Source organism: Callospermophilus lateralis, chromosome 1, assembly GCF_048772815.1.
Source record: "Callospermophilus lateralis isolate mCalLat2 chromosome 1, mCalLat2.hap1, whole genome shotgun sequence".
Taxonomy (NCBI): domain Eukaryota; kingdom Metazoa; phylum Chordata; class Mammalia; order Rodentia; family Sciuridae; genus Callospermophilus; species Callospermophilus lateralis.
In genome coordinates this window covers 180,368,526-180,396,415 of record NC_135305.1, presented here as the reverse complement: position 1 = coordinate 180,396,415, position 27,890 = coordinate 180,368,526, and the positions used below count along the sequence as shown (strand labels likewise).

General features: G+C 42.3%; 1 protein-coding gene across 2 annotated transcripts in view; it reads left to right on the top strand.

Moving 5' to 3' along the window:
* Positions 1-27,890, top strand: part of Il17rd (interleukin 17 receptor D) — a 60,103-nt gene that overhangs the window by 11,744 nt on the left and 20,469 nt on the right. For both annotated transcript variants that reach the window (XM_076868382.1, XM_076868372.1), the window contains exon 2: positions 26,904-26,961. In XM_076868382.1, the coding sequence (XP_076724497.1) occupies positions 26,904-26,961 (58 nt within the window). The remainder of the gene's footprint in view (positions 1-26,903; positions 26,962-27,890) is intronic.

Below are 27,890 nucleotides of genomic sequence, written 5' to 3'. Positions count from 1 at the left end.
TGCCTCCCCACCCAGCAGGTCACCTGTATGTGGGCTTCTCCTTGCTCATTCTCCAATATTTTGTATTCTGTATCTGTATTTTTCAAACCTATAGAAAAGTAGAAAAAAACAATAAAATGAATACCATTTCTCCTTGGCCTAGAGTCATCAGTTCTTGACATTTTGCTACATTTACTTCAATTGACCTTAAAATGTCTTTAATGACTTCTTAATCACATTCCAGGATGAATCATTCCTTTCTGATACTGTTTCTTTAGTCTCCTTCAATGGCAGCCTTTCCTCCACCTATTTTTTTGGTCCTTTATAATGTACACATTCTGAGGAGTCAAGGTCACTGTGTAGACAGTTCCCACAATTTGGATTTCTAATTGTTTCCTGAAGATTAGGGAGAGTCAAGTTAAATGTTTTGGCAAGATTCCTTTGAAGGTGATATTATGTCATTGTATTTTAGATATCAGTCATAAGTATGGATGTTGTTTTAGCCATAAGCAAAATATATATATATTTTTTAGATTGAAGTTGTTATATACAGAGACCTTTCTAATGTGGAATGAAGTTTAGTCTTATATGTTGTTTTTAAAAAAAATGTAGTGTTTCACATTAAGACTTCTCTTTATCTTATTAAGGGGCTAAAGATAGTGTATGGTATCATTTGTGCTATCCTGTAATAAACTCTTTCTTAAAGACCATTTGAAATCAACTATGCTCTCTGAAAATTAGAATGCTTAAGGCTTTTCCTATTCACATGGGCTTGTTACAAACAGTTGTAGATGTTGCCCTCAGCGACAGGGAATGAGTTCCTATTAAAAACCTCTGTTTTGGCCAGGGCAGGTTTACGGTTGAGTGCTTCCTCACACCAAAATTCAACCATTTCTTTCCTTTGTGCTGAGAAAACATTGAACTTTATTTCCAGCATAGGCCACTTCACTCAAAATATGTCCTTAAAGTCAGTTTCCAGCCTTTTAGATCTGTGATTGGGTGTTGCCTAAATTATTTTATTAGAGTCCCTTACAGACAGTTTCATTAGTTTAACTTGAATTATTATCTTCTACCTAATTACATGACTTTTCTTACTTTTATTTGCCCCCACCCTAGATTTAAGGGCCAAGACATGTAAAGTTAATATTGGTCATTTTTCAAAGTAAGTTAAAATGTCAAAAAGCGACAAGTTGTTATTCTTACAGGGTACCTGGGAAACAACAGAGACAAAACCTCCATCTTTTATTCATAAGTCCAGGGAGACTGCAAGGGCGCAGGCGGGCTTGTGTGCCCTGCATTTTGTTCAGCTTTCAGGACTGGGCCTCATCCCCTGCTGGCCGTGAAATGTCATGCCGAGATGTAATAGTGGGACATTCAGCATCCAGAGAATGGATCGCAGAGGTTCAACTTTGCTTTTCATTTTCTTTTCTGGCACCAAGTCCGTGGTCCCCACTGTGGCCTGACAGTGAAAGGCCAGAAAGCAGCAATTTGGATGCTGGCAGGGATAGGGTATAGCCCAGTGCAGTGGGCCCCAGCTCCCATGCTGGAATGTACCCCGACACAAAGACCAGTGAGGGGGTGCGCCTGGAGGAGGGGTGGCAGCTTGCCTTTGCTGAATCTAGTTTGCTCTGGTCACAGAAGAGAGAGATCTTGTTTCCATGGCTACGCTACCCTCAGTTTTGGTAGAAGAGGGATGCAGGGGGCTTTTAATTTCAGAAATCACCTAGAGTTAACTGTTCCTATGGTAAGAGAGGCATTGAGGGGAGAGGTGTGAGGCCATGCAGTTCCCCCAGACTCCACATTTTCTTTGGATGAAGAAAAATCAGGCAGTATTTGCTAGAGTTTGATTTAAAGTAGTAGTTTTTGATTGGGAGCAGTTTGGGGAATTTCTGGAGACATTTTTGGTTGCAACAGTTGGGGTGAGGGTTTAGGTAGGATTCAGTAATGCTGCTAAGCATCCTAACATACACAAGGGGTTTCTGGCTCAAAATGTTAATAGCACTGAAATTGATTTAGGGGTCTCATCTTAGTATTTGAATATTTCAGTCACTTAGTCTCATAACACTTTTCAACTTCCTTTCTGTTTTAACAGAAGCTGCTGGTTCTATAAATCTGCACTCACAATGAATTGTCACTATAATCTCCGAGGCATATGATTAAACTATGCTGGTGCTCCTTGAAGATATGCCTTGAATGCAACTCCTATTCTAAATGCAAAAAGACGATTTTTTTTTCCCCATAATTTGATCAAAGTAGGCTAACCTGCGCCTCTGTTTTTGTTACTCACTGATGGTCTGTGGATAACATTACATTTTTTCAGCATGAAACCCAACACTTCAAATCCCTAAAGCAGTCTCAAATTTATGGTTAATAAAAGCATTTATTGTACTGGATGTCATCTGTTATATCACTCTGGGGCTAGAAACTGGCAAGCAGTGGACAGGAAATATTTTCATTTCAAATCGCTTCAATCTTATGGTCTAGGGGCAAAAGTGTCTGATTTCAGGAAAGCCGTGGTGAACAGCATAGTAATGAATGCATTTTTAGTTGATTAAGCAGGCATTCTCTCCCTTTCAAATAGTCATCCCTCTTTGGCTTGGTGGGGCTAAATAAACATGTGATATTAAATGATAGCATTTCTTCTGTTGGCCTTTGACCATCTTTAACTTTTCAGTGTTTTCCAGGAATCCTCAGCAGAGCAGGCACAAGCCAGAGGAGAGTGGCTTGACTCAAGTTTGGGCCCTCTTTGTCCTGGCTTCTTTCTGAGCAGAGGTTTTCTGAGATGATACTGACTCTCCTGAAGTTCCCTTTAAAAATGGAATTTGGTATCTTGCCCTTGGGATTATGAATTTAGGAGGAAATGTTTTCTACCTCTTGTCTTTTTGTTTTTTTAAAAGTCTAAAGTTCTGTTGTAATGTGAGCCCTGATCTCTCATGTTCAGGTAAGGGTTGCATTCAGGGAATATCCGTGTTGTGATGATGTGATGGGGACACGGTGATTTCTTCCTGGATGCTCAGTGCCCGTGGATGTGTTATCTCAGTTATCACTTTGCAGCAAGCCTTGGAACTAGGCGATTATTTCTGATGTGGTCCCCCCACCCCAAGATGAGGATTCCATGGCACAAAGAGCCAGGAAGGGATTAAGATGGGAGGCCATGTGACTTGGGGAGGCCTCTCTCTGCCAGAAACCAGAGCCACAGAGTTCTTACCCTGCCCGTGCCCCGAGCAGTCTGGCTTACCCTGCTTTCCAAGCCCCCAGCCTAAGAGGGATGTCTGCCATGTGCAACAAAGCAATGAATGGGGGCGGACAGAGAGCAAGATGAGAGACCAGAGACTGCTTTACAGATAATTAAATTAAATTTGGATTAGGCATTTACCTAAAAGGTTCTCAAACCTGGCTGAGTACCAGAATCACCTGAGGAACATTCTTAGGGTGGAGGGGGTAGATTCCGGGCCTTACCCTAGACCTGCTTAAGTGGGATTTCCAGGGGAAGGCCAGGAATCTGAGTTTTCTTTTTTTTTTAAAGCTGCCAGATCAGTGGTTGCCAGGGTTTTGGGGGGAATGGAAGGAGAGTTTGACTATAAAGAAGCAGAACCAGGAAATTTTGGAGAGCAGTGGTATACTGATTTTGATGGTGGATGAGTAAATGTATATATGTATATAAGCTTCTGGAACTGTACACCAAAAAATGTCAATTTTACTTAGCGTAAATTTTTCAAGATAAGGTGGCACATGGTGCCTGGTGACAGTTGGGAAGAGTTGTCCAGCTGTAAGAGAATTTCACCTGGAATCGAAAAGGCAGGCATAGGTAGGTGCTGAATTCTGAAGCCCATTGATGTCCAGTAGAATTTTCTGTGGTGGTGAACACATAACTTTCTTCCTTATGCTATCCAATTCAGTAACCATGTACTATAGGTGGTTAGTGAATACTTGAAATGTGGCTAACACAGTTAAGGATCTAAATTTGTAATTTTTCTTAAATTTTAATAGCCATACCTGCCTAGAGTATACCTGATTGGATCATTTGCCCTCTGAAGCAGACCTTGTGGTAGTGTGGAGTACCCTTAGGTACTTAGGGGTACCTAAGTACCCCTAGGTCAGTGGTACTTGATGCTTACAGGAGAACAATAATAGTAAGTCATCCCCAATACAGGGCAAACTGGGAACATGGGCAGGACTTGCCAGCATGGGTTGGTGAGTACAAAGGAAAATAGCCTTAGAATAAAGATTGACCTGGGACCTGCTCAGGTAGAGGACTGTCCTGTCAAGTGGAGAAATCTTTTTCTTCCCCAAAGATAGCAACAGCTTTGGTTTTGTTCTTTCCTAGCTTTCCAACCTCATTCATCTTAAAAGATGCAGAAGTTAGTTGGTATGCTAAGTAATTGTGATTTGTTTTCTCTGAAGTAACAGTGTATTCTAGAAGATAGCGCAGGATTCAGGGGAATCCCTGGGTGGAGAGGTTAGGGGTGTGTGTAGCCTGGCTGGTGGTGTGCAGAGCCTACCTTTCTCTGGAAAGAGTGCGAGAAAAAACCTACACTGGATATCCTGTTCCTTTTGGTGAGGGGGGAACGAGATAATGTGAAAATGGCAATTAGGCATAAACCTTCCACATCAGTCATTGATCATGTGATTTCCACCTTGGCTCTATTCAGCTACTCTTAAACCTCCTTCCCTCAACCCCCATGGATTTATGTTATCTTCATTTGCTTTCCAAATGTGCTATGAAAGAGTGAGATTCAGAGAGTGTGGATTCTTTTTTTTTTTTTTGCAGTTCTGGGTATTGAACCCAGGGGTGCTTTACCATTGAATTACATCCCCTTTTTATTTTTTATTTTGAGACAGAGTCTCACTAAATTGCTGAGGTTGGCCTTGAACTTGTGATCCTCCTGCCTCAGCTTCCTGAGTTACTGGAATTACAGGCATATGTTGCTGTGCCTGGCTAGTGTGGACTTCTATTATTATGAACAAAATGGTGGCCGAAGTAATATTCTAATTTGTAAAGGTATTTGTTCATAAATAAATTTATTCAATGATGAACAAAAAATTTCATGTTGGGCTGGGGATGTGGCTCAAGCGGTAGTGCGCTCGCCTGGCTTGCGTGCGGCCCAGATTCGATCCTCAGCACCACATACAAACAAAGATGTTGTATCCGCTGAAAACTAAAAAATAAATATTAAAAAGAATTCTCTCTCTCTCTCTCTCTCCCCACCCCCCCAAAAAATTTTCATGAGCTATAGGATTGTAACTCTTAAATTTTGAAATCTTATTTAAAAATAGGACTTATATGAAAGCCCCAAAATGAGGGCTTTAAAATTAGTAGAACTATGCTTTTATTTTTATCTACTTAATTTGTTTTATTTTGCAAAGTCTGGGGTTCAATTCCAGGGCCTACCTAGCTTAGTGGTCTATTATTGAGCTGCACCTCAGGCTTGAGAAGAATAAGTAAATCATCATAGCATCGTAAAGGGAAGATTTCCTTGTATTGTTTTAACTAATTGGTAACTTCAACCTAATAAGAAAAAAAGAGCTTAGCATTCAATATTAGTTTTTTCCACTCTTGTTCACACAAACACATCTTAACGGCGGAGTTGTAATCATTGTATTGGTTTTATTTATATATGGTTGATTTTAAAATTTTGCTTCAAAGGTATTTCTAACTATTAATGTGGTTCATAAAAATGTCACTTCCAATGACCATTTAGTATTTTCATGCTGTATGCCACTTTCTCCCATTGCCAGCCCTCTTCCTCACTATTCATGAAGCATTCATCTAGGCTGATTCCAGGTTACTGCGGCTATAATGATGCTGTGAACATCTACATACAGATTGGTCTCCTGCATCTCCCCTGGCCATTTTGGTGTATTTTTTTGGCATATGTTCCCCAAAGTAGAAGTACTGAGTCAAAGGATTTGTAGCTTTTACTACATGTTCACGAACTGCAGTGTATAATGACTGGCCAATTTACTGGGAAGAATTGTGTTTTGAGAAGAGGGCAGGTTTGGCTCACGAATCCTAGCTCTACCATTTGCTACCATTTGTTGTCACCTTGGGCAAATTTCTCCCCACCTTCCCTCCCCCCCTCCTCTTTTACAAGACAAAAAAAAATACACATATTTATAATGTGAGAGTATTACACTCCTTGAGCCTATTACTTCGTCTGTATAATGGATTAATAATCATACATTTCCCTGAGTTGTTTTGAAGTTTAAGTTATACACTGTCATCAAAACATTTTTGGGCTGGGGTTGTAGCTCAGTGGTGAAGTACTTTCCTAGAGAGTGTGAGTGTGTTGCTCTGGGTTTGAACCTCAGCACCACATAAAAAATGAAAAAATAAATGAAATGAAGGTATTGTGTCCATAAACAACAAGATTTAGCTCTGCACCTGGCCACATAGTAACTATTTAGTGATTGATGTTTGTCCTTGTTGTCAGCTATTTTTCCACATCCTAAAAATGTTGACCTTTGTTATTATTTACTCTTTGTTATTTTGTTAATTCCTTGTGTTTGCTTGATTCTGGGTTTATTAGAGAAGCACTGAATCTTTCTACTTGGTTATTTATCTTCTCAGTATGTTCTAATGCCTTTAAGTCCAGTAGTACTAAAGCTAGGTGTGGGTGAAATATTGCTTGGCAGAGAGTGTTAGGGAAGATGGTTTAAGTGAGTGAATAAGTGTTTTTAAAATAAGAATTATTAATTGAGTGAGCCTTCCTGACTTTACAGCATATTATGAAAATAGTTGAATTTAAGTATCATCATGGGAATTCTATTCTTACCACTTATTAATAAGTTCCTTGCATATCTCAGTTTTTAACATCTACACTACTGTTAGTGATTGATTTAAATCCACTTAGTTTTCTGGGCTAGGAGCTTTTAGGACCTAATCAATCACTGAATCCATAAACAAGGGCATTGCCTCAGACCCCCTTGAGCTTTGAATCACATCGACAGTCCCCGAGGCTTGGATCTTTCTGTCAGCGACTGTCAGGATCACAGTCAAAGAGGATTTGGAGTATTGTGGTAGATGGTGGTGGGGGCAGGGGAAAGGCAACTGAAGATAAAAGTTGATCATAAATAGTTGGGTAGGGTGCAGTGGTGCACACGTGTAATCCTAGTGATTCAGGAGACTGAGACAGGATGCTCACAAGTTTGAGGCCAGCCTGGGCAACTTAGTAAGACCCTATGTTAAAATAAAAAGGGCTGTGGATGTAACTCAGTGGTAGAGTGACCCTGGGTTCAGTTCCCAGAACACACAAAAATTTGGGTGGGTTATAGGGGTATTTAGCTTAGTAGTGTGGGGGCATTTAGTGTTTGAGAGTCTCTGTGTTCGATCTACAGCACTCCCACCTCACCAAAAGAAGTAGTTTGTTTAGAAGATTATCTGCATGTAGCAACTGCAAAATCAAGCCGTTAATTTTTTTGTGTCTCCTTTCTCTCATTTATACCTAGCTGTCTTTTTACTAGGAATGCTATGGAAGTTAGACTAGTGATACACACATATACACTCATTCATACCTACCTCTTCCTTACCTCTTCCTACCTCTTCCTTGAAACTTCATTATGAAGCAGAGTACAGCAACACTGGTTGATTCTGGATTTATTAGAGATAATAAAAAACTCAGCTCCCTAAATCACTGTTGGTACTATTCCTTGCCCCCCTGCCCCTTACTCAGAGATTACTGTCTAGTGGGTTTCTCTTTGGGTCAAGAACTCTACTCCTAGTGTTCCTCTACCCTCCCTGATTGAACTGGTGTTGCTTTCATGGGTCCCATGGGAAGGCCACTGGATATGACCAGAACACTTCTGGAAGATCCCTGTAACAGCAACCTTTTCTCTCCACAAGGGTGGGTTTGAGGTTACCCGTACCAGGTTGAAGATCCTGGACTTAAAGTACATAGGAAGGTAGCCACGAGGAGGCCAGAGAAAGAAGACAGAAGTAGAGATGGGCTTTAAGAAGATAAGGTGAGAGGCTGAGGTTGTGGCTCAGTGGTAGAGCGCTAGCCTAGCACGTGCGAGGCACCGGGTTTGATCCTCAGCACCACATATAAAAATAAATAAAATAAAGGTATTGTGTTGAACTACAACTAAAAAAAAAAAAAAGAAGACGATAAGGTGAGACTTGGAGGCTGAGGCAGGAAGATTGCAAGTTTGAGGCCAGCCTCCGCAACTTAGTGAGATCCTGTCTCAAACTAAAAGGGGCTGGGGATGCTGCTCAATGGTAGAACACATCTGGATTCATTTTCCAGTAAAAAAAAAAAAAAAAAAAAAAAAAGGTAAAGGTTTGCATTGGCATTCTCTGATGTTTGGGAAAAAGGAAAGAATGCCTGGTAGGCTGTCAGGAAGATGGGTCTCCAGAAGGGTCTGTGTTACAGGCCAGAGGAGGAAGCGTCAGTGAATGACTGGGAAGAGGTCACCCATTCAGAGGCCAGACAGGTCTCTGATAACTGGGCCTGAAGCTTGAAGCACCATCAAGGCCCATTTGGTGAGGAGCCTTATCTTCTGGGGTCACACCCTCCGGAAGTTCTGTTCTTAGACAGGAGTGTTGACAAGTTGCTCTGGGAAGGAAATGTATGGTTTTCAACCTGTGCCTCCACCTGCAGTTGTAGCAGAGCAATCAGCATCTTAAACCTCTGCAGAAAAGAGTGGAGATGTGCAAGGGACATGCAACTTGTACCTCTGAATATCCTTGTCCCAAATAATGCTTGGTCAGCTTCCCTGAACCTTTACCCAGTACTCCATGATTTGGCAGCCCCTCTTCTGTGACTTATGGCCAGCAAGGAGTTGGGCACACTGCCAGTCCTTTATATTTGTAGGAGCCTTTGAGGGTCTCCCCAGTGCCACCAGTTGGTCACTCTTTGAGAAAACATTCATGTGCTTTGGTGACAAAGGCCCCATTGCTGTGGTGAAGCTAAGAGGGAGGGAAAGGGAAGAAGAGGTAGTGGCCTCTTGGTAGTCCTCTCAGTGCTAGAAGCTCTTTCTCCTTACTGTGTCTTGGCCTAATTGAAACTTCGGCCACCTTTGCAGAGAGCTGTTGTCTCCAGGTGAGAATATCCTGGAATGGGCTTTATATCTGTGAAAATTAGAAAAGGAGATAAATGTTAGGGACTGTGTCTCCTATCCTGATGTGCCCTTCCACCCCTGAAGGTACAGAACAATTTAACTCCAAACAAATAAGATGTCTTGAGTTGTACTCCTGCTTTCTAATTTGGAAATGCGAAGTTGGCCATTTTTCAAAAGTGGCCCATTATCCAGTCTCTCAGCTAATGAGTGTGTCTCTTTCATGTGACTGTCACTGCCTGGGAACGCTGCCCCACTTCAGTCACTCTTTGACCCTTCCCCAGGGCCTAGCTCTGGACCCTGCACATCCTGGATGCTCCATGAACAAGGGCTATACTACCTATTAAATATAGATTTCCAGCTTACATATCATTAGGGCTTTTGGTTAAAGGGGATTGTGATGGAGTCAGCATTTTTGGGAGCATGTGAAACCTGTTGGCAGAACTGTGTACAAGCCCAGTCTCCCTCCTGCTTCTGATTGAGACTGAGATTGTTTGTCCTGGAGCTATTCCTCTAACTCCTGGGAGGAGAAGGGCATCCCCAGGGCCAACCCTGCTGATAGGGTCACCATTCTTGCCCTCAGGGTCCTGAAGAGGATGACATAGCCTTTTGTAGAGATTGCTTAGGTACAGTGGAGACAAATAAATTCCCCTTACAACTCAGACATTTCCCAACCTTTGCAAACAAAACACTTCAGAAAGGATACCCGCCCCATCCCTGTCCCCTGTAAGGTGGCGGAAGGAAGCTTTGGCTGACAGGAGAGTTAAACAGACTTGAAGGTAGGTCACATTTCTGACATACCATTTTCCTCTGCTGTACCAGCAGCTGCTCTCTACTTTGAAAGGGGGCTTAGCTGCTCATATAAACTTTGGTTTCTGATAATGTAAACTATTATTAGGATTATCTTTTTATTCATAATATATGCCTGAATCTGTACTTTATTTATGTTCTGTTTAAAACACTCATTTACCTTCAGTACCCTAAGCCAGCTTTTTCCTCTGAAAATGAAGGAAAACTTTGTAACAGGCTATTTACATCTCTCTCTGGTTGAAAGGGATACTGGGAACAAAATCATGGGGTTGAGGAAGCTTTAGGTCTCAACAAAGCTTCCAGGTTAAACTGGGACATGGTGTTGACAAAACATTTTGGTTTATCTCAAGGGTGGCTGTTTTAATGCACAAATGCTTGATTTTCTTTTTGAGAATTTTTGGCCTTTGGAGTCTCCTGCTCACTTGCTTCCCTCCATTTCCTCACCACCTGGTAGAACACTTTGCCATTAAGGACATCCTGGCAGTGAGAGTTCTGAGGCCCAGGTTGGTGTCACTGCAGTGGCCAGACTCTCCCTCCCTGCAGAGAGGTGGGAGGAAGGCCCCATGGTTCTGCCTCAGGCCTTCCTGACTTATTTGTAAGGAGAGAATAGGTTAGTATGCAGGCCAAGAAAATCTAATAACCTTTACAATTTTTAATAAAATGTCTCTCCCACCCTTTGTTTCTCTCTCCACTCCTCCCCCAAAGAAAGAACAGACTGAATTTTTAAGCACATCTGGACACTGTTTTCGTAAAACTCTTACCCTGAATTCCCAGAAGGAATGTATTGGCTCCCATTTTTCCAAGCAAAAACGGAACCAATTCCTTTGTTTATAAGTACTGTGCTTGTGTATTTTAGTCAGACAGTAAAAAAAGGAATTGCACTACTTTGAGAATCCTTAGCTAGGCCCAAATGTCCTTTATGGCTCTCTCCAAGTCTTTGAGAGGTGCTAAATGTTTATGATTGGTTATTACTGGTGGGGTAGTGAAAGGTAGGGCAGGGAATTCATGAGCCCCTTCTCTGAAGTCCTTTTTCTGCTTTCTGTGGCTGAATGTTCAGGCCACCAGCCCAGGGGTACTCATAGTCCCTGCTCCTTTGTTCTACTTTCTCTCCTGTGCAGTATCCTCTTGGTGAACACAGTGTAGATTCAATCAGCTGATATATAACATTCCAGATCTGAGAATCTGAAGGCTTGCAGTGGAAGACAGAATCTGTCTTCCCCTTATCAGACAGTATTTGTGTTGTTCTTAGATGAATCTTCTAGAAGTCTAATATTGTTCAGAAAGTGCAATGAAAGTGAGGTTCATCTACCAGCATCAGTCAATTAGGATGCTGTCTAGTGTTCTCCTAGTATAGTGAGAATTGCAAAAGAGATTAAAAGAGTGTTAAGCTTTTGAAGATGAGATATAGGGGCACTTGCTATTTTAAGGTACTTGTAAGACAACATGGTTCAGTTCAAACTGGTAGTTGCCGAAGTTCTTTTTTATGCTCTTTAAAATTATGTTTATGAATTAAAGTTGGACCTTTAGGAAAACATCAGGCAGTGTGGTTAAGTTATGAGGGTCATAGCTCTGCTATTACCCAATAAATGTTCATTAGTGATAGTGACTAGCATAGTAGTTACTGCTGCTTAGAATATGGCTTGCCATAGGCTGGTTGTGGGTGTCTGGAAATAAACTCTAAAGTGTCATATTTCTGTAGGCCTCATCTCAAAAGTTAATCAAATTTAAGGACTGTCATCTTTTGCCTTTTTCCTCCTACTTTTTGGAAAGAAGGTTGTTAGCCATGGCACCAAAGTTGATCCACCAAGCCTATCAATATTATGGATGTGTATCTGTTCAAATGGTGGCAAGTGTAGTAAGTAGCATAATGTCCAAAGTAGGATGATCTAAAAATTAATGCTTGTATGACTGCTTTCTTGCAAAAATTTACTGTTTTCCTGAGTTTGGGACATAAAAGGTTTGCCCGAACTATGTTTAATTTGATAACTTTAAGTCATATTGATAATGTTCTAGTTAATCTTTTGAACTTCTATTTATTTTGGGGTTCTGAGGAATAGTTATGTTTTGGTTCATATTCAGGATACCAGCTTTTAGACAAGTTGCTTAGGAATGTTGGGTTAAAAAGATGACCTTAGAATTAGTAGTTCAGGGTTGGTTAACTTTATATTTTCCGGATAACATTGTTTTAGAAACTGCAAAAAGCTTTTATTGTCTTAAGGGTAGATCAGACAGTAAAGTGCTGAGCTGATATTGGGGAACATTCTGACTTGGGATCTCTGTGCTGTCCACAACACAACAACTAGAGTGCTGTTCAGGTAGTACTGCAAGCTCTGAGGGCACCTGTGCACGTCAGCCAGAAAATGAGCCATCTGTCTTTTCAGTTCCTTGTTCCAGTGCCAGTGGCACCTGTTGGGTTTTTTTGTTTGTTTGCTTTAATTTTAAGCTAATGGAAAATTTTTCTTTAAGTGGCCTCCAATACATGCTTTCTACTTTTCTATAAAACCATGGGATGTGCCAGATGTGGTGGTGCACACCTGTAATCCCAGTGACTCAGGAGATTGAGGCAGTAGGAGGATCACAAGTTCAAGGTCAGCCTCAGCAACTTAGTGAAATCTTGTTTTAAAGAAAAAAAAAAAAAGTGTGTGTGGGGGGGCTGGGGATGTAGCTTAGTGGTAAAGCACCCCTAGGTTCAATCCCTAGTATCAAAAACCAAAGCAAAACAAATAAACTAGGAGGTATGTCGGAATAGCAGCAAAAAAACTTGGGAATTAATATGAAGGAGCTATTTTAAATGGTCTATCAGTATAATTATTTGCTCAGTTTATTTTAATTAAAAAAAATGTGATTTTCATGTTGAAAATACTAATCTTGACTATCTCCGTTTCTCTCAGACCTATCCTTTACCATCATTCCTACCACTGCCAACCATATTATCTTCATACCTATAGGCTCCTGAGGTTGTCTCCTACCTGGTGTGTCTGCCTTCTGCCTCCCAAATTCTTCCTGCAAATGTGACCACAAGACTGATTTGTTATGATTATGTTTTGGCTTCAGCACCCTCCATTTTAGAATTTTTCTGTTTTGAAAAAGTTATAATGTACATAATATAAATTTTACAATTTTTAAGTGTTTAGTTCAGTGGTGTTGATTCATGATGCTGTGTCACTGTCACCACCATCCATTTCTAGAACTTTCTCATCTTCCTAAAGTGAAACTCCATACCCATTAAACACACAGTAATTCCCATTCTTCTCTACCCTGAGACTCTAGCAGCCACTCTTCTGCTTCCTGTCTTTATGAGTTTGACTCTCTAAGTAGCTCACATAAATGAAATCATGCATATCTGTCCTTTTGTGCCAATGTCAGGTTTTTAAAGATTGTGTTCAGTGACTCTTATCCTTAGGAATTTTGATGAAGAGTTGTTAACAGCTATCAAAGGGCTTCTGTTTCCAAGTCTTCTCTTTATCTCTTTAGACTCTATGTAGTGAGTTCTATCTTGGGGTCTGATAGGGGTTTCCCTGAATATAGTCAGGAAAGTCAAGGTGTGAAAGTGATGGAGAAAGAGGGATGCTGAGGGAGCCTCACCTTGGGCCTCAATAGCACTCACCTAATACCAAAAATTAGGTAAGGTAATAACTGTAAGTGGATAGTGGCTAGGACTCTTCTCTCTTCTTCTTAAATTCCTTCTATCTGTATTAAGCACAAGGCACAGGCCCATCTTGAACATATGAGGTGTGTAAGGAGACCCCAGATGTCGTCTTACTATTGTATTGGTGTTCCCTCCAATCTCTAGGACCTATATTGAATCATCCCTTTTGTTTAGTTCTCTGATCCTTTTGGTTCATCCTTTGAAGCTGCTGTTTTATTGCTTTTCTCTCTTCCCCATCATTAACCTAGCCCATCACTACCTTGGTCTACATCAGAGACCCTTTCCCCTACACTCTTGTTCTCCCAATCAAGGTTTTGCTCACATTTGTAAGGAGTACTTTGGGTCTTGCCCAACTCCAAGAAGTGCCACATGCAAAGATGAACCCAGTTATCCTTTGTAGCCCAATGGTTCCCCTCTTTTCAGGCCATCTGCAGCCATTTTACATGGAAAGGATGAGACTCTTGGTCATTCATTCCAGGGTCTTCAGAGTATCTGCTCTGGATGACAAGGAGTAGTGGCATTTACTGAATGCTTACCACATGCCTGATACAGGGTTGTGCACTTTGTTTAGGTGCTCATATATTTATGTCTGCTTGAAGTGATCCATTAACCAAAGACCATGTGCCTCAGGAACTTGCTCCTTGTGGAGTCACTTCCTGGCCAGTTTCCCTTTGTTCAACTCCCCCCCACCCCCTGAAGTCCTTTTACACTCAAGCCCAACTGCATAACTTAGTACATTTATTCTACAAAGTGTAACATCATCTATTGTAGTTTTACATCTTTTAGCTTTTTTTCCAAAATGAATTATAAACTCCTGGAAGCAGAGATCTTGTTTAGCCGTATTCCTACTTGAAATGGCCTTCCCAGGGCAAAGCATAGTGGAAACTCTTAAGACATCTGAATAATAAGAACCTTTGCCTTTGCAAAGGTCTTTCATGAATAAGTGAGGAGAAGAAAACCTCAGGGAAGGATTAAATACTGTCTTTAGATTGGGCTAAGGTTTGAAGCACAGATCTTTCTTCTTCCATAACCAGGTGACACTTTGACTCTAATCACAAAAAGGAATTTACAGCTTTTACCAGCAAATTGTCTTATCTCCTCAGCTTGCTCTGTAGAATCAACTTTGCCCTGGTGTTTTCCTAGCTATTCTGACCCCCTGGAAACAGGAGTGGGAGTGTTTCGGTTTCCACATGGCTGTAATGTGATTACTGTGCAGGAGGGAGGATGCTGTCAGTCTGCTTCCTGGATTTGCCTGTTTCCCTTTTAATTTTACACAGTTCTGTTATTCACATGAGACCTGCCAACTAATCATAAAATCCTCTAAATTTATGTAATTTAAAAAAAACACACAGGATAATTTATAGTAATTCAGTTATCCTTTGGAAGAGCGTTTAGGATACCCACACCAGCAGATAACCTACCTACTATGTGCCAAATGGCTTTACCCATCTGCGGCATTGCCTTTTTCATGCATAGAATTAGCATTAGAGCAGGAAAAAGGGCCAGCTTTGCTGTTTCTTAACAATGGCATTTTACCTTCACAGAAAATGATGAGTGACTCATAGCTTGTTGGAGCCCTAGAATTTGGCCCAGTGGTCCTACCTCTCACCTTATTAGGTTTTTTCATAATTTCCCTCATAGATCCTACATGTTTCTTCCAAAAGGAATGACACTTATTGGTAGCTAGTAGAGGTTTATCAAGACAGATGTTCTGTGTATTAGGATCTCACTTGGGTCAAGGCATTGTCCATGCATTAGAGAAGCTGGAGGAATAATTTTCAGCATGATGAGGGGGCGACTGGGAAGGTTTTAGGTATTCTTCTTTGTATTTAAATTTCTTTTATCTTGAACTTATAAACCCCACTTCAAAAGAAAAGCCTTCAGTTTTCCTTTAGACCCACTGGGAAGGAATCTCAGAACTGCTGGGCATCTTATCCCTGTTGGACAGATAGTAGATGACAGACAGGAGATGGCACATCCCAGCCGCTGCCTTCCTCCCAGATTCCTGCTCATCAGGTCCTGGGTCTGCAGTGCCTCTAGGGCTTTTCCTCCTCAGTTCTTGAGAGTGCACTGCTTTTGTGTCCCAATGAGCATTGCCACTCACCTGACAGCAAAGCCTCACATTGACCAGCTCCTTGTTCTTAGTTTGAAGTCATTTTCTCCAGAACCTTTGGACCTTCCTTAAGGGGAAAAAATACTCCTTTTTATAAAATTCTTTTCCATTTTACACTAACTTTGTGACAAAATGTAACAGGTTTCTTTTATCTCCACCATATGCTTTGATTTTGTAAACATTTTGCCACAGGAAGCCTAATGAAGGGGTCAAGATATACTGACTTCCTCTTGCAAGAAAGAAGGTTGTGTGGGGCTGGGGTTGTGGCTCAGTGGTAGAGCGCTCACCTTGCACGTGAGAGACCCTGGGTTCAATCCTCAGCACCACATAAAAATAAAATAAAACTAAAGATATTGTGTCCATGTATAACTAAAAAAAAATATTAAAAAAAAAAAAAGAAAGAAGGTTGTGTATGCCATTTGCTTGCCACAGTCCTGTAGGAGAGGAATCAAGGTTCACCACCACTCCTGGGCCACTTTGTCAGGGGAGGAAATATGCTTCTGTCTGCAGTTCCCTTTGTCTGTCTCCCTCACAATGAATTTGCTATGCAGTTGACTCTCTATACCGATCCATGCCAGAGAGGGATTTCAGGGAGACCATTCCTAGGAACAACACACTGCCTCCCTTACTCACAAGGAACATTTATCTAAATCTAAAAACAACCAAGACATCAATACTTTATTTTCACATCATTCTTTACTCTCCTTCTCAGAATGACATTTTAGCTGTTAAGGAAAATGAAAACAAAGCTGATTATTTCTTGGCAAACAATTATTTTCTGGTCTACCTATCACCCATGATTTAATTGGTGTGTCATTTTGTGTGTGTGGTTGCTTCTGTGTGCTTTAATGGGAATTCCATGTGGTAGCCTTGGGAAATTAGGAGAGAAAGTCTTCTGGATTTATTGCATATAGTTTAAGGGCAGACTGCTGGCTTCCATCCAAGAAGTGGGGAGACATAAAGTTGGGAATCATTAGTGTTTGAGTATATCCTTCCGATTACCTACTATTTTAAAATTAGTTTGTCAGAAGGTAAAAATCTGAAACAATAGTGGAATAATTTACCCTTTGAACCTTATAACGTTCATCAAAATAACTTGTGGGGACTCAGCATTGCAAAGGTGACAGTGTCTTTTGCTGTATATCAGCATCTTAGTTTTGAGGCTCAAATGAATTTTTCCACAGTTGGCATAGAAGCCAAAGCCATACTTGGTTTTTGTTTTGGAAAGAATGGAGTTTTGGAGTTTTAGTTTATTCCCCCATAGTGGCTTTTGGGCAAATATTTAAAAACATATCCCAAATCTAACGCAGTTTTGTGTGTTGACCACAGACAACATATTCTTCAAAGGCTACTGAGCAAGAGTGGTAAAATCAACTGTTTTCTTCATTTTCTGGATACTGTAAGAATTTCCTCCACATCCAGAGATTTTTTTTTTTTTTTTTTTTAAGGAACAGGAATTAGACATTGTGGTTTATTTTTTACTTGATTTGGTGAAACTGATTACTGGGCAAGTTACTCAATCTTGACTTAGGCCTTGGCTAATTTTATTCTGAGAATAACTCTCAGAGTTAAGAACTTACTATTAGTATCCACTGAGCAGCAGATGAAACTCAAATGTGAGAGGTCACATATTTACTCTGTGGTAGAGCTGGTACTACACCTGACAGCACCTGTGATGTGGAAAGTGATAGCACCTCTCTCTTAATGGGACCAGTGTACAAAGTCACATAAATAGTTGTTCCCTGTGATGTTTGCTACTTTGTAATGTTCAAGAATCCTAACATTCTGGAGAAAGTGTTCAATCACTGAATTATAACAAAAATCTGCCTATAAAGTCTAATAGTTGGACAGCATTACTCCAGAGTTCTGTTTAAAACTTGAAATTTCCCCTCCAACCACTCACGTCCTTCATTTGGATTTTGGTTTTAGTCATCAAAGTAAAATCATTCCGTTTTGTTCAACAGACCTGCTTGGTGTTAAGCTATGATGCTATTAAGAGGAGCAGGCAGTCAGGTGAGGGGCCTGGTAGGTTTTAGGGATCCAGAAGCCTTCTGGAATATCATGCAAATGTGTGCAACACAGCTCTCATCAAATTTTCAAAGACATCTGTATCCTTAACAAAGAACTGAAACCCTATGTTGGGAGGACTGAGGATTTTAGTGACTTTGGCTCCAATGGTGATGGTGTTACTGAGAGGAATCGGAATGGTAGAATTAAATGTGTTTAGTAGCTCACACTTACCCAGTTTTCACATCTGACCATTGTTTGTCTAGAAGCCTGGGGTGTTACCCAAACTTCAGCAAGTTTTTGTATCTGGAGACCATCTTGTATTTCAGTCCCATTGCACATGTGAATGGAACCCCTATCCTTACCCTGTGCCTAATAGAGGGTGCTCTGGGTTAAGTATGGCGTGGCCTGGGATCCATGTTGACTGAGCACCCATACCTTTGTTCCTGTCCCCCTAGTTAATGCAGGACAAGTGGCACAGCCCTGACAATCTGTGGGCACTCAGCAAATGAGTCACTTGTGTACAGTGAAAAGGCTCTAGAACTCAGGTTTGGAACTCTCTTTATGCAAGAGGCTGTATGTTGCTGCAGGCTGGCACACTCAGCATCGAGACTTGGTATTTCTCTCAAGTGACTCAAATTCCCACAGCATGGGAAGAACCAAGACTGGTGAATTGCCCTGAGAGTGGTGGGTTGAGGCTAAGGGGAAGGCGGGGCGGGACTAGGGTGGGGTGGGGAGAAACTTGTTCACATGCTTGTTAACATTTGAGGGTCTTTGACAAAGGAAGTCTAATGCCCTGCCCGGGTCAGCCAGTGATTGCCCCCCAGGAGGCCCGTTGTGCACAGGAAGTCAGACACTAATGATGTTAGCTAGGGGACAAAGGCGCCCAGCCTGGGAAGGGCCTAATTGCTGTGTCGGCTCCCTGGCGGCCAGCTTCCAGCTGGAGGGGGCTGGGCAGGATGCGCTAAGTGTTAACACCTGGAGCCGCTGCTGACTTCCTGGTGTGTGGATGTGTGTGTTTTTGCCATGTGGCTGGGTGTGCACACTTACAGACACACACAGGCGCTCACAAACCCTGACTGCACCTCAGGGGTACATTTTATGATGCAGTATCTAGGAGACTAGATAGAAATTATTCAATCAGGAAGTCATGCTGTTGACTAAGTCCCCCATCCCCCACCCAGATAGGGAGTATAACCAGGAGGCCAGAGACACGACTCCCATCTGCCCAACAGGAATTTGGTGACCTCTGGGCTGGCTGATTCCCTCCCTTCTCCAGGAAATTGTCTGGGAAAGACCAGATCTCAAAGTGGGGCAGATACATATTAGAAGGGTCCCTCTGGCTTTAGATTGGAAATTTTAGTCAGAACTTATGAGAGAATGCTCCTGGGGGAGAGATGAGGTTTTGACCCAGCTGGAATCCCAGGGAAACCTATCTCACAGTTCCAGTGAGATGAAGAGTGATGGGGTACCTGCTACCATGGGGGTGTTGTGGGATCTTGCTCTATGTGTAGATGTGGACATTTGAGTGCATACCTGGAGGGTCCATTTGGAGGGTGTGCATCCTAGGAGAGTGGGCAAGCCCAGATGTAACACCCTCATTTCCAAGTGGGATTGCTGGATTCCTTGTGTCTAACATGCCTGTGGACCTGGGGCCTATGCATACCTCAGAGGCTCTTGGGTGGCCTTAAGGACTGCTGGGAAAGCTCTGAAATTGTTAAGAAGTGTTTCTGTGCAAAATTAGTCGAGGACTGTCTTTCACAAGATTCTCCAAAGGCGGTCTAGAAATCCTGCCCTTTTAATAACATCAGGGTCATCAATAATTAAAAGTGAAGACCCCCTGCCTTGGCAAGTAGCCCTGCAGTGTTGGGATTAGAGGCTCAGCTCCCACAAAGCCGAGGGCAAGGCTACCTGGAGCCTGAACCTGGAGCCCTCCCATGGGCCCAAAGGAGGCAGTGTGAGTACAGGTCGACTCACTTGGATTTTTGTAGCTTCAGAACAAAGAAGGGATGCCTGTTTCCCTCCTAGAAAAAGTGGAGGGTTTGAAAAAGGGTCTAACACTGCTGCTTCCCACTCTTATTTTAGGGAGTTTGTTTTTGTTTGGGTTCAAGACCATTATGTGGACAAACTTAATTGTCTGACAGAAGGTGTCACTTGTCTTCTAACATGTCTTAATAATGTCTTGATTCATAACAAAATGTAAAAGGGGCAGCCTTCCGTGATTCCAAATATGAAAAATCCACCTTGGAGGAAGCACATGTGTGGGCGTGCTGGGGACCTGCAGGATGAAGGAGGCTGGGTCCCCATGGCAACATTGCAGTCTCCCATTCCTGCAAGTGTTTGTGCTGTAAAAGCAGAATTCCAGATGTGACACAGTGTTCATAGACTCCATTCCCGGCCCTCAGAAACAGTATTTGAAGTCGGCATAATTTGGTGCATAGCTCTCTGTGTGGTCCTAAGGCTTATTATTAGTAGTTGTGTTCTGAGCTGAATATTTCCTCTCAGCTTAGGCCTAACAATCATGTTTATAGCTTTAAGTTTTCCTTTACTGTCTAATCACTGTTTTGCCCTGGTAAGAAGTGACTTTCTTGGGCTTCTGGAGTGAAGTCTTTGTTCCTTTCATAGCTAAGTGAGAGTGAGCCAGTAGCTGATTTGCTGGGTAGGTATTGGGTGGCTGGTTGGTTGCTTCTTCTTTTTACCCAGTGTTTACCCAGAAAACCAGCTAATCTGTGAGTTTTTCTGTGTATGCTTTGCAAACTTCAGATAGACTGACTCTTACCTTAAAGATGCTGGCTCTCTAACATGCGGTTCTCATTTGAGTGGAGGGGAGTGGTATGAAGCAGAGCGAAAGGTCTGGCCCTCCATTCAGAGGCATGTTTTATAGCTTGCCTTTAACATTTTCAGAACTGGAAAAATAGAACAATACTATCTGTTTGTGACTATGGGCCACAGGAGAGCACAGATCCCAGATCCTTAAGAGACATTTTAGAGAAAGTACTTGGACTTTTGCTTTGTGAAGGCCTAGGAGGCTGCAGAGCTCTGTTGTATTTTTTTAAATACAGGAAGAAAGCTTTTGTATGTGTGCATGTGCATGCTCATACCTCTGGGCTTTAACTGCACAGGTACATTAAAGCGAAGCAATCAAAAAATCTTAAAGTCAGGAGCAGGAAAGGACATTTTAAATTCCATGTAAGCCACCATCATTTAGAGAAGTTGCTTTCCGAGAATCACCTTGTATAAACATCCTGACACATCTATATCTTTAGTGAATTGATGGGGGTAGGGGAGGATTGAAAAGAAGCTTGGATGAAAACTAGAGTTTTCAGTTTGATAAGCAGGACACATGGTAACTTGGCATGGGTCGACTCCATGTTAGTAGAGCTCAGAAACAATTGTCCCTTCAGCTTTCCTTTGGGGAGCGTGAAATTAGGAACATGTGTGTACTGATTAGCAACATGTCAGAGATGAATCATGATTACGGCTTTGGTCTGGTGCACAGACCATGCTTTGGAGTAGTGATTTCCTACCTCCCCAAGCCAATCTCTTTAATTAGCTTAAGATCTCTGGGTCTTATGGGCCAATGGGGTAATTGCTGGTAGGAACCCCAGGGCACTCCCCCAGAGCTTGTGTGTTCCCTGCCAGATACCCAAGACCTCACCTCCCCAAGTCAGATTGCTGGCATCCTTCATTTTTGAAGTTGGTTGCATCTAGAGGGAAAGTGAGAGAGAACAGCTCCCAGGAATGTGGAGGGAATATATCTTGAATAGATCCAGGCGCAGGCTGGCTTTGTGATTTATTTTCCTTGTGTTTTGGATTCGCCAGCATTCTCCTCAGCTTACATCACCTGGGGCTTCTCTGCCTTTGCTTTTTTTTTTTTTTTCCTTCTCTCTTTTCTTTTTGGTTAAAGGTTTGAACTGAGGTAAGTGGGATTTTTTGTTATGAAACCCTGAACCAATAGTCACATGAGCCCACATTTTGCCTCCTCCCGCCCTTCCCACATCCAAAGGTTAGAGGCAAAAGTGTCATTCTATTGTACATTTTAAGCCTCCTGGGACTCTCTGCTCTCTTTTTATCTCATTAATAAAAACCCAAGATGGGAAGAATGTTATGGACAATAGAAAGTATGACTTGACTTTAGTTTTAAGTAGTTAATCAGTGCACCTTTTAAAATAATGTGCTCAATTCTTTGTAATGAAGGCTTTTATTTAAATTTTAACTCAAAATATTGTTCACTAAAAGCTGGAAAGCTTTCTGAGAGTTCCTTAAATGACTTTTGAGTGCAGTCTTGGTTAGGCCCTATCACCTGGCCAACATTCTATTGGAAAAGGGGACACTGTACTTACAGCACAGTCCTTTTCAAAATGCTTTTTTTCCAAAATGGCAGTTAAACCTTGTTGGAGCTGGATTGGAAATGTTGCTCTAGGGAGTTGGTGTCTTCAGATGGCCCCAAATCCTTATGACTCCTCAGGAAATTGGCCATGGATGGCCGGCAGTCTTTGTGTCCAGGCCTTTGCTTCTTGCCATATGGCTGGAGCATGGTGTGGGTTTTCACTTTTTGAATTTTAATCCTTCAGAGCACTTAAGAGTTATCCTCCCCCATCCTTCCTGAGTAGAAGATGTTTTCTCCATTATGTTCCCATTTGCTGCTTCCGTCTCTGCTTACCACAGAGCATCAACCAAAGGAATTTCATAGTGGAGCTCCAGGCACCTGGGGCTAGCATCTTAGTTCCCTTTGGAACAAATTAAAAGGTACCCATTAGAAGAGCAAATGGGGGTAGTTAATTAACTAAGAATGTGGCACCCTGAGGCCACAGCATTGGCATTTATAGGTTTTAAGTAACAGGCAGCAAACAAGTATTTTTAATTGTCAGCTCATTAAATATCAAAACAGTGTAGTAGCTAACAGCTTGGGATTGTTCCTGAAGAACAGTTTATAAAACTGCTGACCAGCTTTGTGAGTGGCCTTATCTGTTTTCTCTTGTTGTGGGCCTTCATTCTAAGCCTATAAATCACTGTGAACACACCACACTAGGTTCTTGTGTGTATTACCTGGCTTAAACACAAATTCATTTCATTAGAAAACTAATATGTATCAAGGGCTGACTATGTATGAACCAGGCCCAGGACAATGGGCCAGGGGTTTGGGGACAGTCCTCTCACCCATGCTGTCATCTACCTCTGCTCTTTATCTTGTGCAGATTTCATAGATGGAGTTACCAGATCATCAAGTTCCCACAGGGATTACCAGCAGAACACACTCCTTAGCCTGGTGGTCAGCACCTTCTGCCACCTTGCCCTGACCTATTTGCTGTGTATCCTATGTCCTTCAAGTTTCTGTACAGTGGAGACAGAAACTTGTCTCTGTACCTCCTGCCTCCCTTGAGTGTCTCCACATTGTCATCCCTGCAGCTTAGCTCATACCTGCTTATTGAGGCAGGAATCTTATTAGGAAGGATGACATAAACATTTCTTAGTTGTTATGTGTTAGATGCTGTACTGAGCACTTGATATATGTCATCTGATGTATCCCCCGTACCAGTCTTTTACAGGAAGTCTCCAGAGCGTTTGAATCTCTGAAATGAGGCTAGGAAATGTGCCCAAGGTCACAGGGAAAGTGGGTACTTTGAACACACATCTTTGTAAGGCCAACCCCATTTTCTTAACCTCAACTCCATATAAACCCCAGGTCAGCCCCAGAAGTCTACATCGAGAATGGCAGAATCTCAACAGCTGCTCTGATGGATCAGGATTTCTGCTTAAGACCAGGGTGGGAGAGAAGGCAGCATTGAGTGATCCCTTCTGGGAGTGGGATGGCAAGAATGACAACACACACCAGGTGTGTGGCATCAAGGTCCAGTTCATTTGTATTGCAAGTGAAATATATGCATATATTAGCTGTCAATTGCTGTTGTGAAGAATTACCATAGGTTTAATGACTTAAAATGATATAGACTTAATATTCTGTAATTCCGGAAGCAGAACTCCAAAATGGGTCTTAATCTGTTGAAATCAGGTGTATGGAGGACTGGTTCCTTCTGGAGCCATAGGAGAGGATCCATTCCTTTCCTTTTCCAGACTCCAGAGGCTGCCACATTTTTTGGTTCAGTCAGTCCTTCCTCCTCTGTCTTCAAAATCAGTGATATGTATCTTCCAGTCATCTCTGCCTCTCTTCTGCTTCCACCGTCACATCTCCTTTTCTGTGACCCTGACCCTTCAGTCTCCCTCTTATGAGAATCCTTGTGATAACATTGGACTCATCTGAGAACCTGGAGAACCCAGAATACTATCCGCATTTCAGCATCCTTGAACTTAATCACATCCTCATAGTTCCTTTTGCTATGTGAAATAACAGTCTCAGGTTCCAGATAAGAATGTGGACATGTTCCGGAGACCATCATTTCTGTCAGCCTTGAAATATAAAGGAACAGCAGGGTTCTGAGGACCAGCCTGGGTATACCATTTCTAAGGTGGTTTTTGAGGGCTGTGGAGCAGCTGAAGCATTATTTGGTGTGAGCTGAGCACAACCCTGTGGCATCTATGATACATGTGTTGAGGCTGTGCATTGGAGAACTTCTAGGAGTGAAAGTGTCTTTAAAGTGCAGATAAGAACTGGTACCTGGGATGGCATCTTTTGCTTTCTGAACTCCATGTCCATGGTTGGCTGGTCACAGGGTCTTAGGGTCTCTAATTTTCTGTGGAATTAGAATCACTATTTCACACTGACATGTGCAGAAGTGCCATGTAGGTAGACTGATGTATCAGGAACCTGGTATGATAGAGGCTGGACTAAGGCAGCCCACCAGGGAAGCAGGACCTGGATGATGGGAAGAGACTCATGGGAAGAAGAGAAGGGGACTCTTGAGATGCAGGAGCATCTGAGTGGAACTGCAGTGCTTTGGGAGGTTTGGAAGGTGGAGAAGGAAGTAGCCACACCAGGAAAGATCTAGAGGAACATGGAACTTGTGAAGCACTGGAAGGAGGGAAGTGAGGTAGACGTGTGTTTGAAACTTTTGACACCCAAAGTTCCTTGAGGTCAGGACCTGTGTTTGGTTCATACTGAGTGCCCACCCCTGTGGGGTGTAAGACAAGTTGAAATGCTCAGTGGGTCGTGAATGGATGCCACATACAAGCCTTATGATCCTTGAGTTCAGCTCACTGACCCTCTTCTGAACAGCTCTACATACATCACAGAGACCTTATTGGGAAGGATTTAGGTTTTTGCTTACATCACTGTCTTGGGCTCCTTTCCACAATGCATTAGCCATTGCAAGTGCCTGGTAAATATCTGTTAAAAATATGCTACTGCTAGCTCTGGCAGCACCTGACTACAAGCTACTCGGGAGATTTGAGTCAGAAGGATAACAAGTTCGAGGTCAGACTGGGCAGCTTAATGAGACCCTGTCTCAAAATAAAATGAAAGAAAAGGGCGGGGAATATAGTGCAGTGGTAGAGTGCTTGCATAGTATCTGTGAGGCCCTGGGTTCAATCCCCAGTATTGCAAACAAACAAAAGCAAAAACCATGCTACAAAAGAAATATAAGGGAAACAGGAACAAAACCAAAAGCTGACTATGTCCAACAAGTAGAGTGACTGGTCTCCAGAGTCCCTGTGTACTTTGGAATATGTTATTAAATGGAATGTGTTTCCTTTTTGAAAAGTACCTCCTTGCCAGACATGGCAGCACGTGCCTATAATCCTAGCAACGTGGGAGGCTGAGGCAGGAGGATGGCAAATTTGAGGAGTAAGTTTAACCTGAAGTTCTGTAGGGAGAAGAAGGGTGGTTTGGGGGTTTTATGCTTTGGTCTCTGGCATTCCCAAAGGGTTGTAGGGACTGTTCTCCTGCCTGGTTGTCGCTAAGGGTCTCTGCCATCTCTGAAGGTTGGGCAGCCTCTAGCTTGTGACTTGTCCCTAAGTAGTCATGGATACTCTAAGGATTTTAATAAGGTAACAGTACTTTCCAAAGTTTCATTTCAGGCGAGGAGTTCTGGAACTTTACATATGTGGGGAAGTAAAAGTGAGTGGAGAAAGCTAGAGAATGAAGGTGAACCAGGAAGAAGGGGAGCCACCATAGATCAGGGATGGGGGGACCATGTTGATTTAGGTTTTGTGTTACTGCTTACTTATTTTCCCACTTTAGAGTGGGGTGTGTGTCCCTTTCTGCACAGCTGTGCTTTCCCAAGGTTCATGTATATCTGAGCTCAGGGATATGGTTTCAGTGGGCGTGACTGGCTTCAGGATAAACAGCGTGAACATGCCTGAAGCATATGGATGTGATGGGGTTGTGGCTTGAAACCTGGGCCCCATCAGAAGTGTTCTCCACATTGTGTCTCAGTGTAACAATTGCCCATTAAATACCAGGCTGCCAGCATATGGTTTTCCCCAACATCCTCCTTGTTAAGTGGAAACTTTAGCTGTGTGGCTAGAATATTTCCCATCATTTAGCTCTTCAGAATTAAACTATTTTAAAGAATTCTGCAATTAATACTCAATGGCACATTTGCAGATTATTAGAGAAACAGCTAAGTCAAAGTGGGTAGATTTAGAGCTGCTCTTTCCCATAAAGGATAAACCGTGGGGTAGGAAAAGGCGGGGTCAGTAGGAGGATTCTCTATGGATGCTGTAATTAAAGTGGGAAGTCTGGCGGAGTTGTTAGCCCTGCTATTAAGAGTGCAGATGGCTAATGGCCACATCACCAACAGTTAAGAATTAGACCTTTTAAAGTCTTTTTTCTTTTTCTTTTATGACCCACCCTGTGTATTCCAAGCATAGGTATGGATGCAGTGAAGAATTTTCTCATTAAAAGTAACGGCTTATTCCCACACTCTTTCTCAGTCTGGGAATGAGAAACTGGTTTCCTTAGACTTGAGGAATTGCCTATCTGTCTTGGCTTAATAAAGCTTTCAGATGAGGGCGTCTGGTAAGAGAATTTTATAACCAATCAGTGCTAAAAGTGGATCCAACTGGAACGACTCCAGCTGGCAGCCCTAGTCTTATTCCCAATTTTACTATTAATGAATTATTTAACCCCTAAAATAGAAAAGCCTGTTCCTATTGTCTCAGGGGAAATGACTGTCCATGATCCCCTGTGACCTGGCAGTAAGAAATCTCTTGGGCTGGAGGATGTTTGGCAGTTGTGATGTCATAGGATGGGTGGAAAGAGTGGTGGGTGATACTTGGGGACTTGTATGACACCAAGCCTCTGCAATGTTGCATTTAGACTCCGTGGGGATCTGTGTTGGAAAAGTCAGTTGGCTTCATACTTAATTGTATTCTCTTGTTTTCCCACAGGGAGTGGGGCCAGCCAGCAGGAACAACGGACTGCACAACATTACCTTCAGATATGACAGTAAGTAATTGGCTTGACCTGGAAGAGTGGAGCACTTTCAGTAATCCACAGCTTACACCATTGTACTTAAACAAGGACACAACAGATCTTGGGGTTGAGGACTTTTCAACATCGAGCCACTGAAGTATTTGGGACCTTGAACAGGTCAAGTGTCTTCCATAGTGTTCAGAAAAGTCATGTATGAAGATCTCCCCTGAATTCCTCAAGATATGACCAAGTCCTTACGAATAAGCACAGATGCTAGTCAGGCTCAGCAGGAGACAGAGGAGCAAAGCTGCCTAAGAACAGGATGTTAGGAGAAAGTGGGGACTACAGACTGTTTGGCTTGAAGCAGACACTGAATTCTTACTTCCAGCTCATTGTGGTCTCGGGGCATTCCTATAGTTTAGCCAGATGTGGTTTCCAAGAGTAGTGAGAAATCTGTATTTTTTGTGAACATTTAAAAAATAATTAGCATCTATCTTAAGAATATACAAACATAGGAGCTGAGTTTGTAGCTCAGTGTTAGAGTACTTGCCTAGCATGTGTAAGACACTGGGTTCAATCCTCAGCACCACATAAAAAATAGATAAGTAAAATAAAGGTATTGTGTCCATCTCCAACTAAAAATAAATAAGTAAATAACAAATACACAGAGTGGGGCAAGTGAATCTGTGTCCCAGACTGACCAGGGGTCACCAGTTGGTCACCTCTGGGCCTTTGTACTTGGGCCTATGTCCCAACCCCAGTTTCCCACCTGTCAGCTCTGTGAGCTGTGGCAGGTGACTTGGTTTCTTCACCCATGCTTGTTTGCTCATATGAAACAAAGATTAGTGGACTGGGCTATAACTTAGTAGTAGAGGGCTTGTATAGTTTGCAGAAGACCCTGAGCTCCATCCCCAGCACCAGGGGGAAAAAAAAATTAGTTTCCTTCTCCTAGAATCATTTTG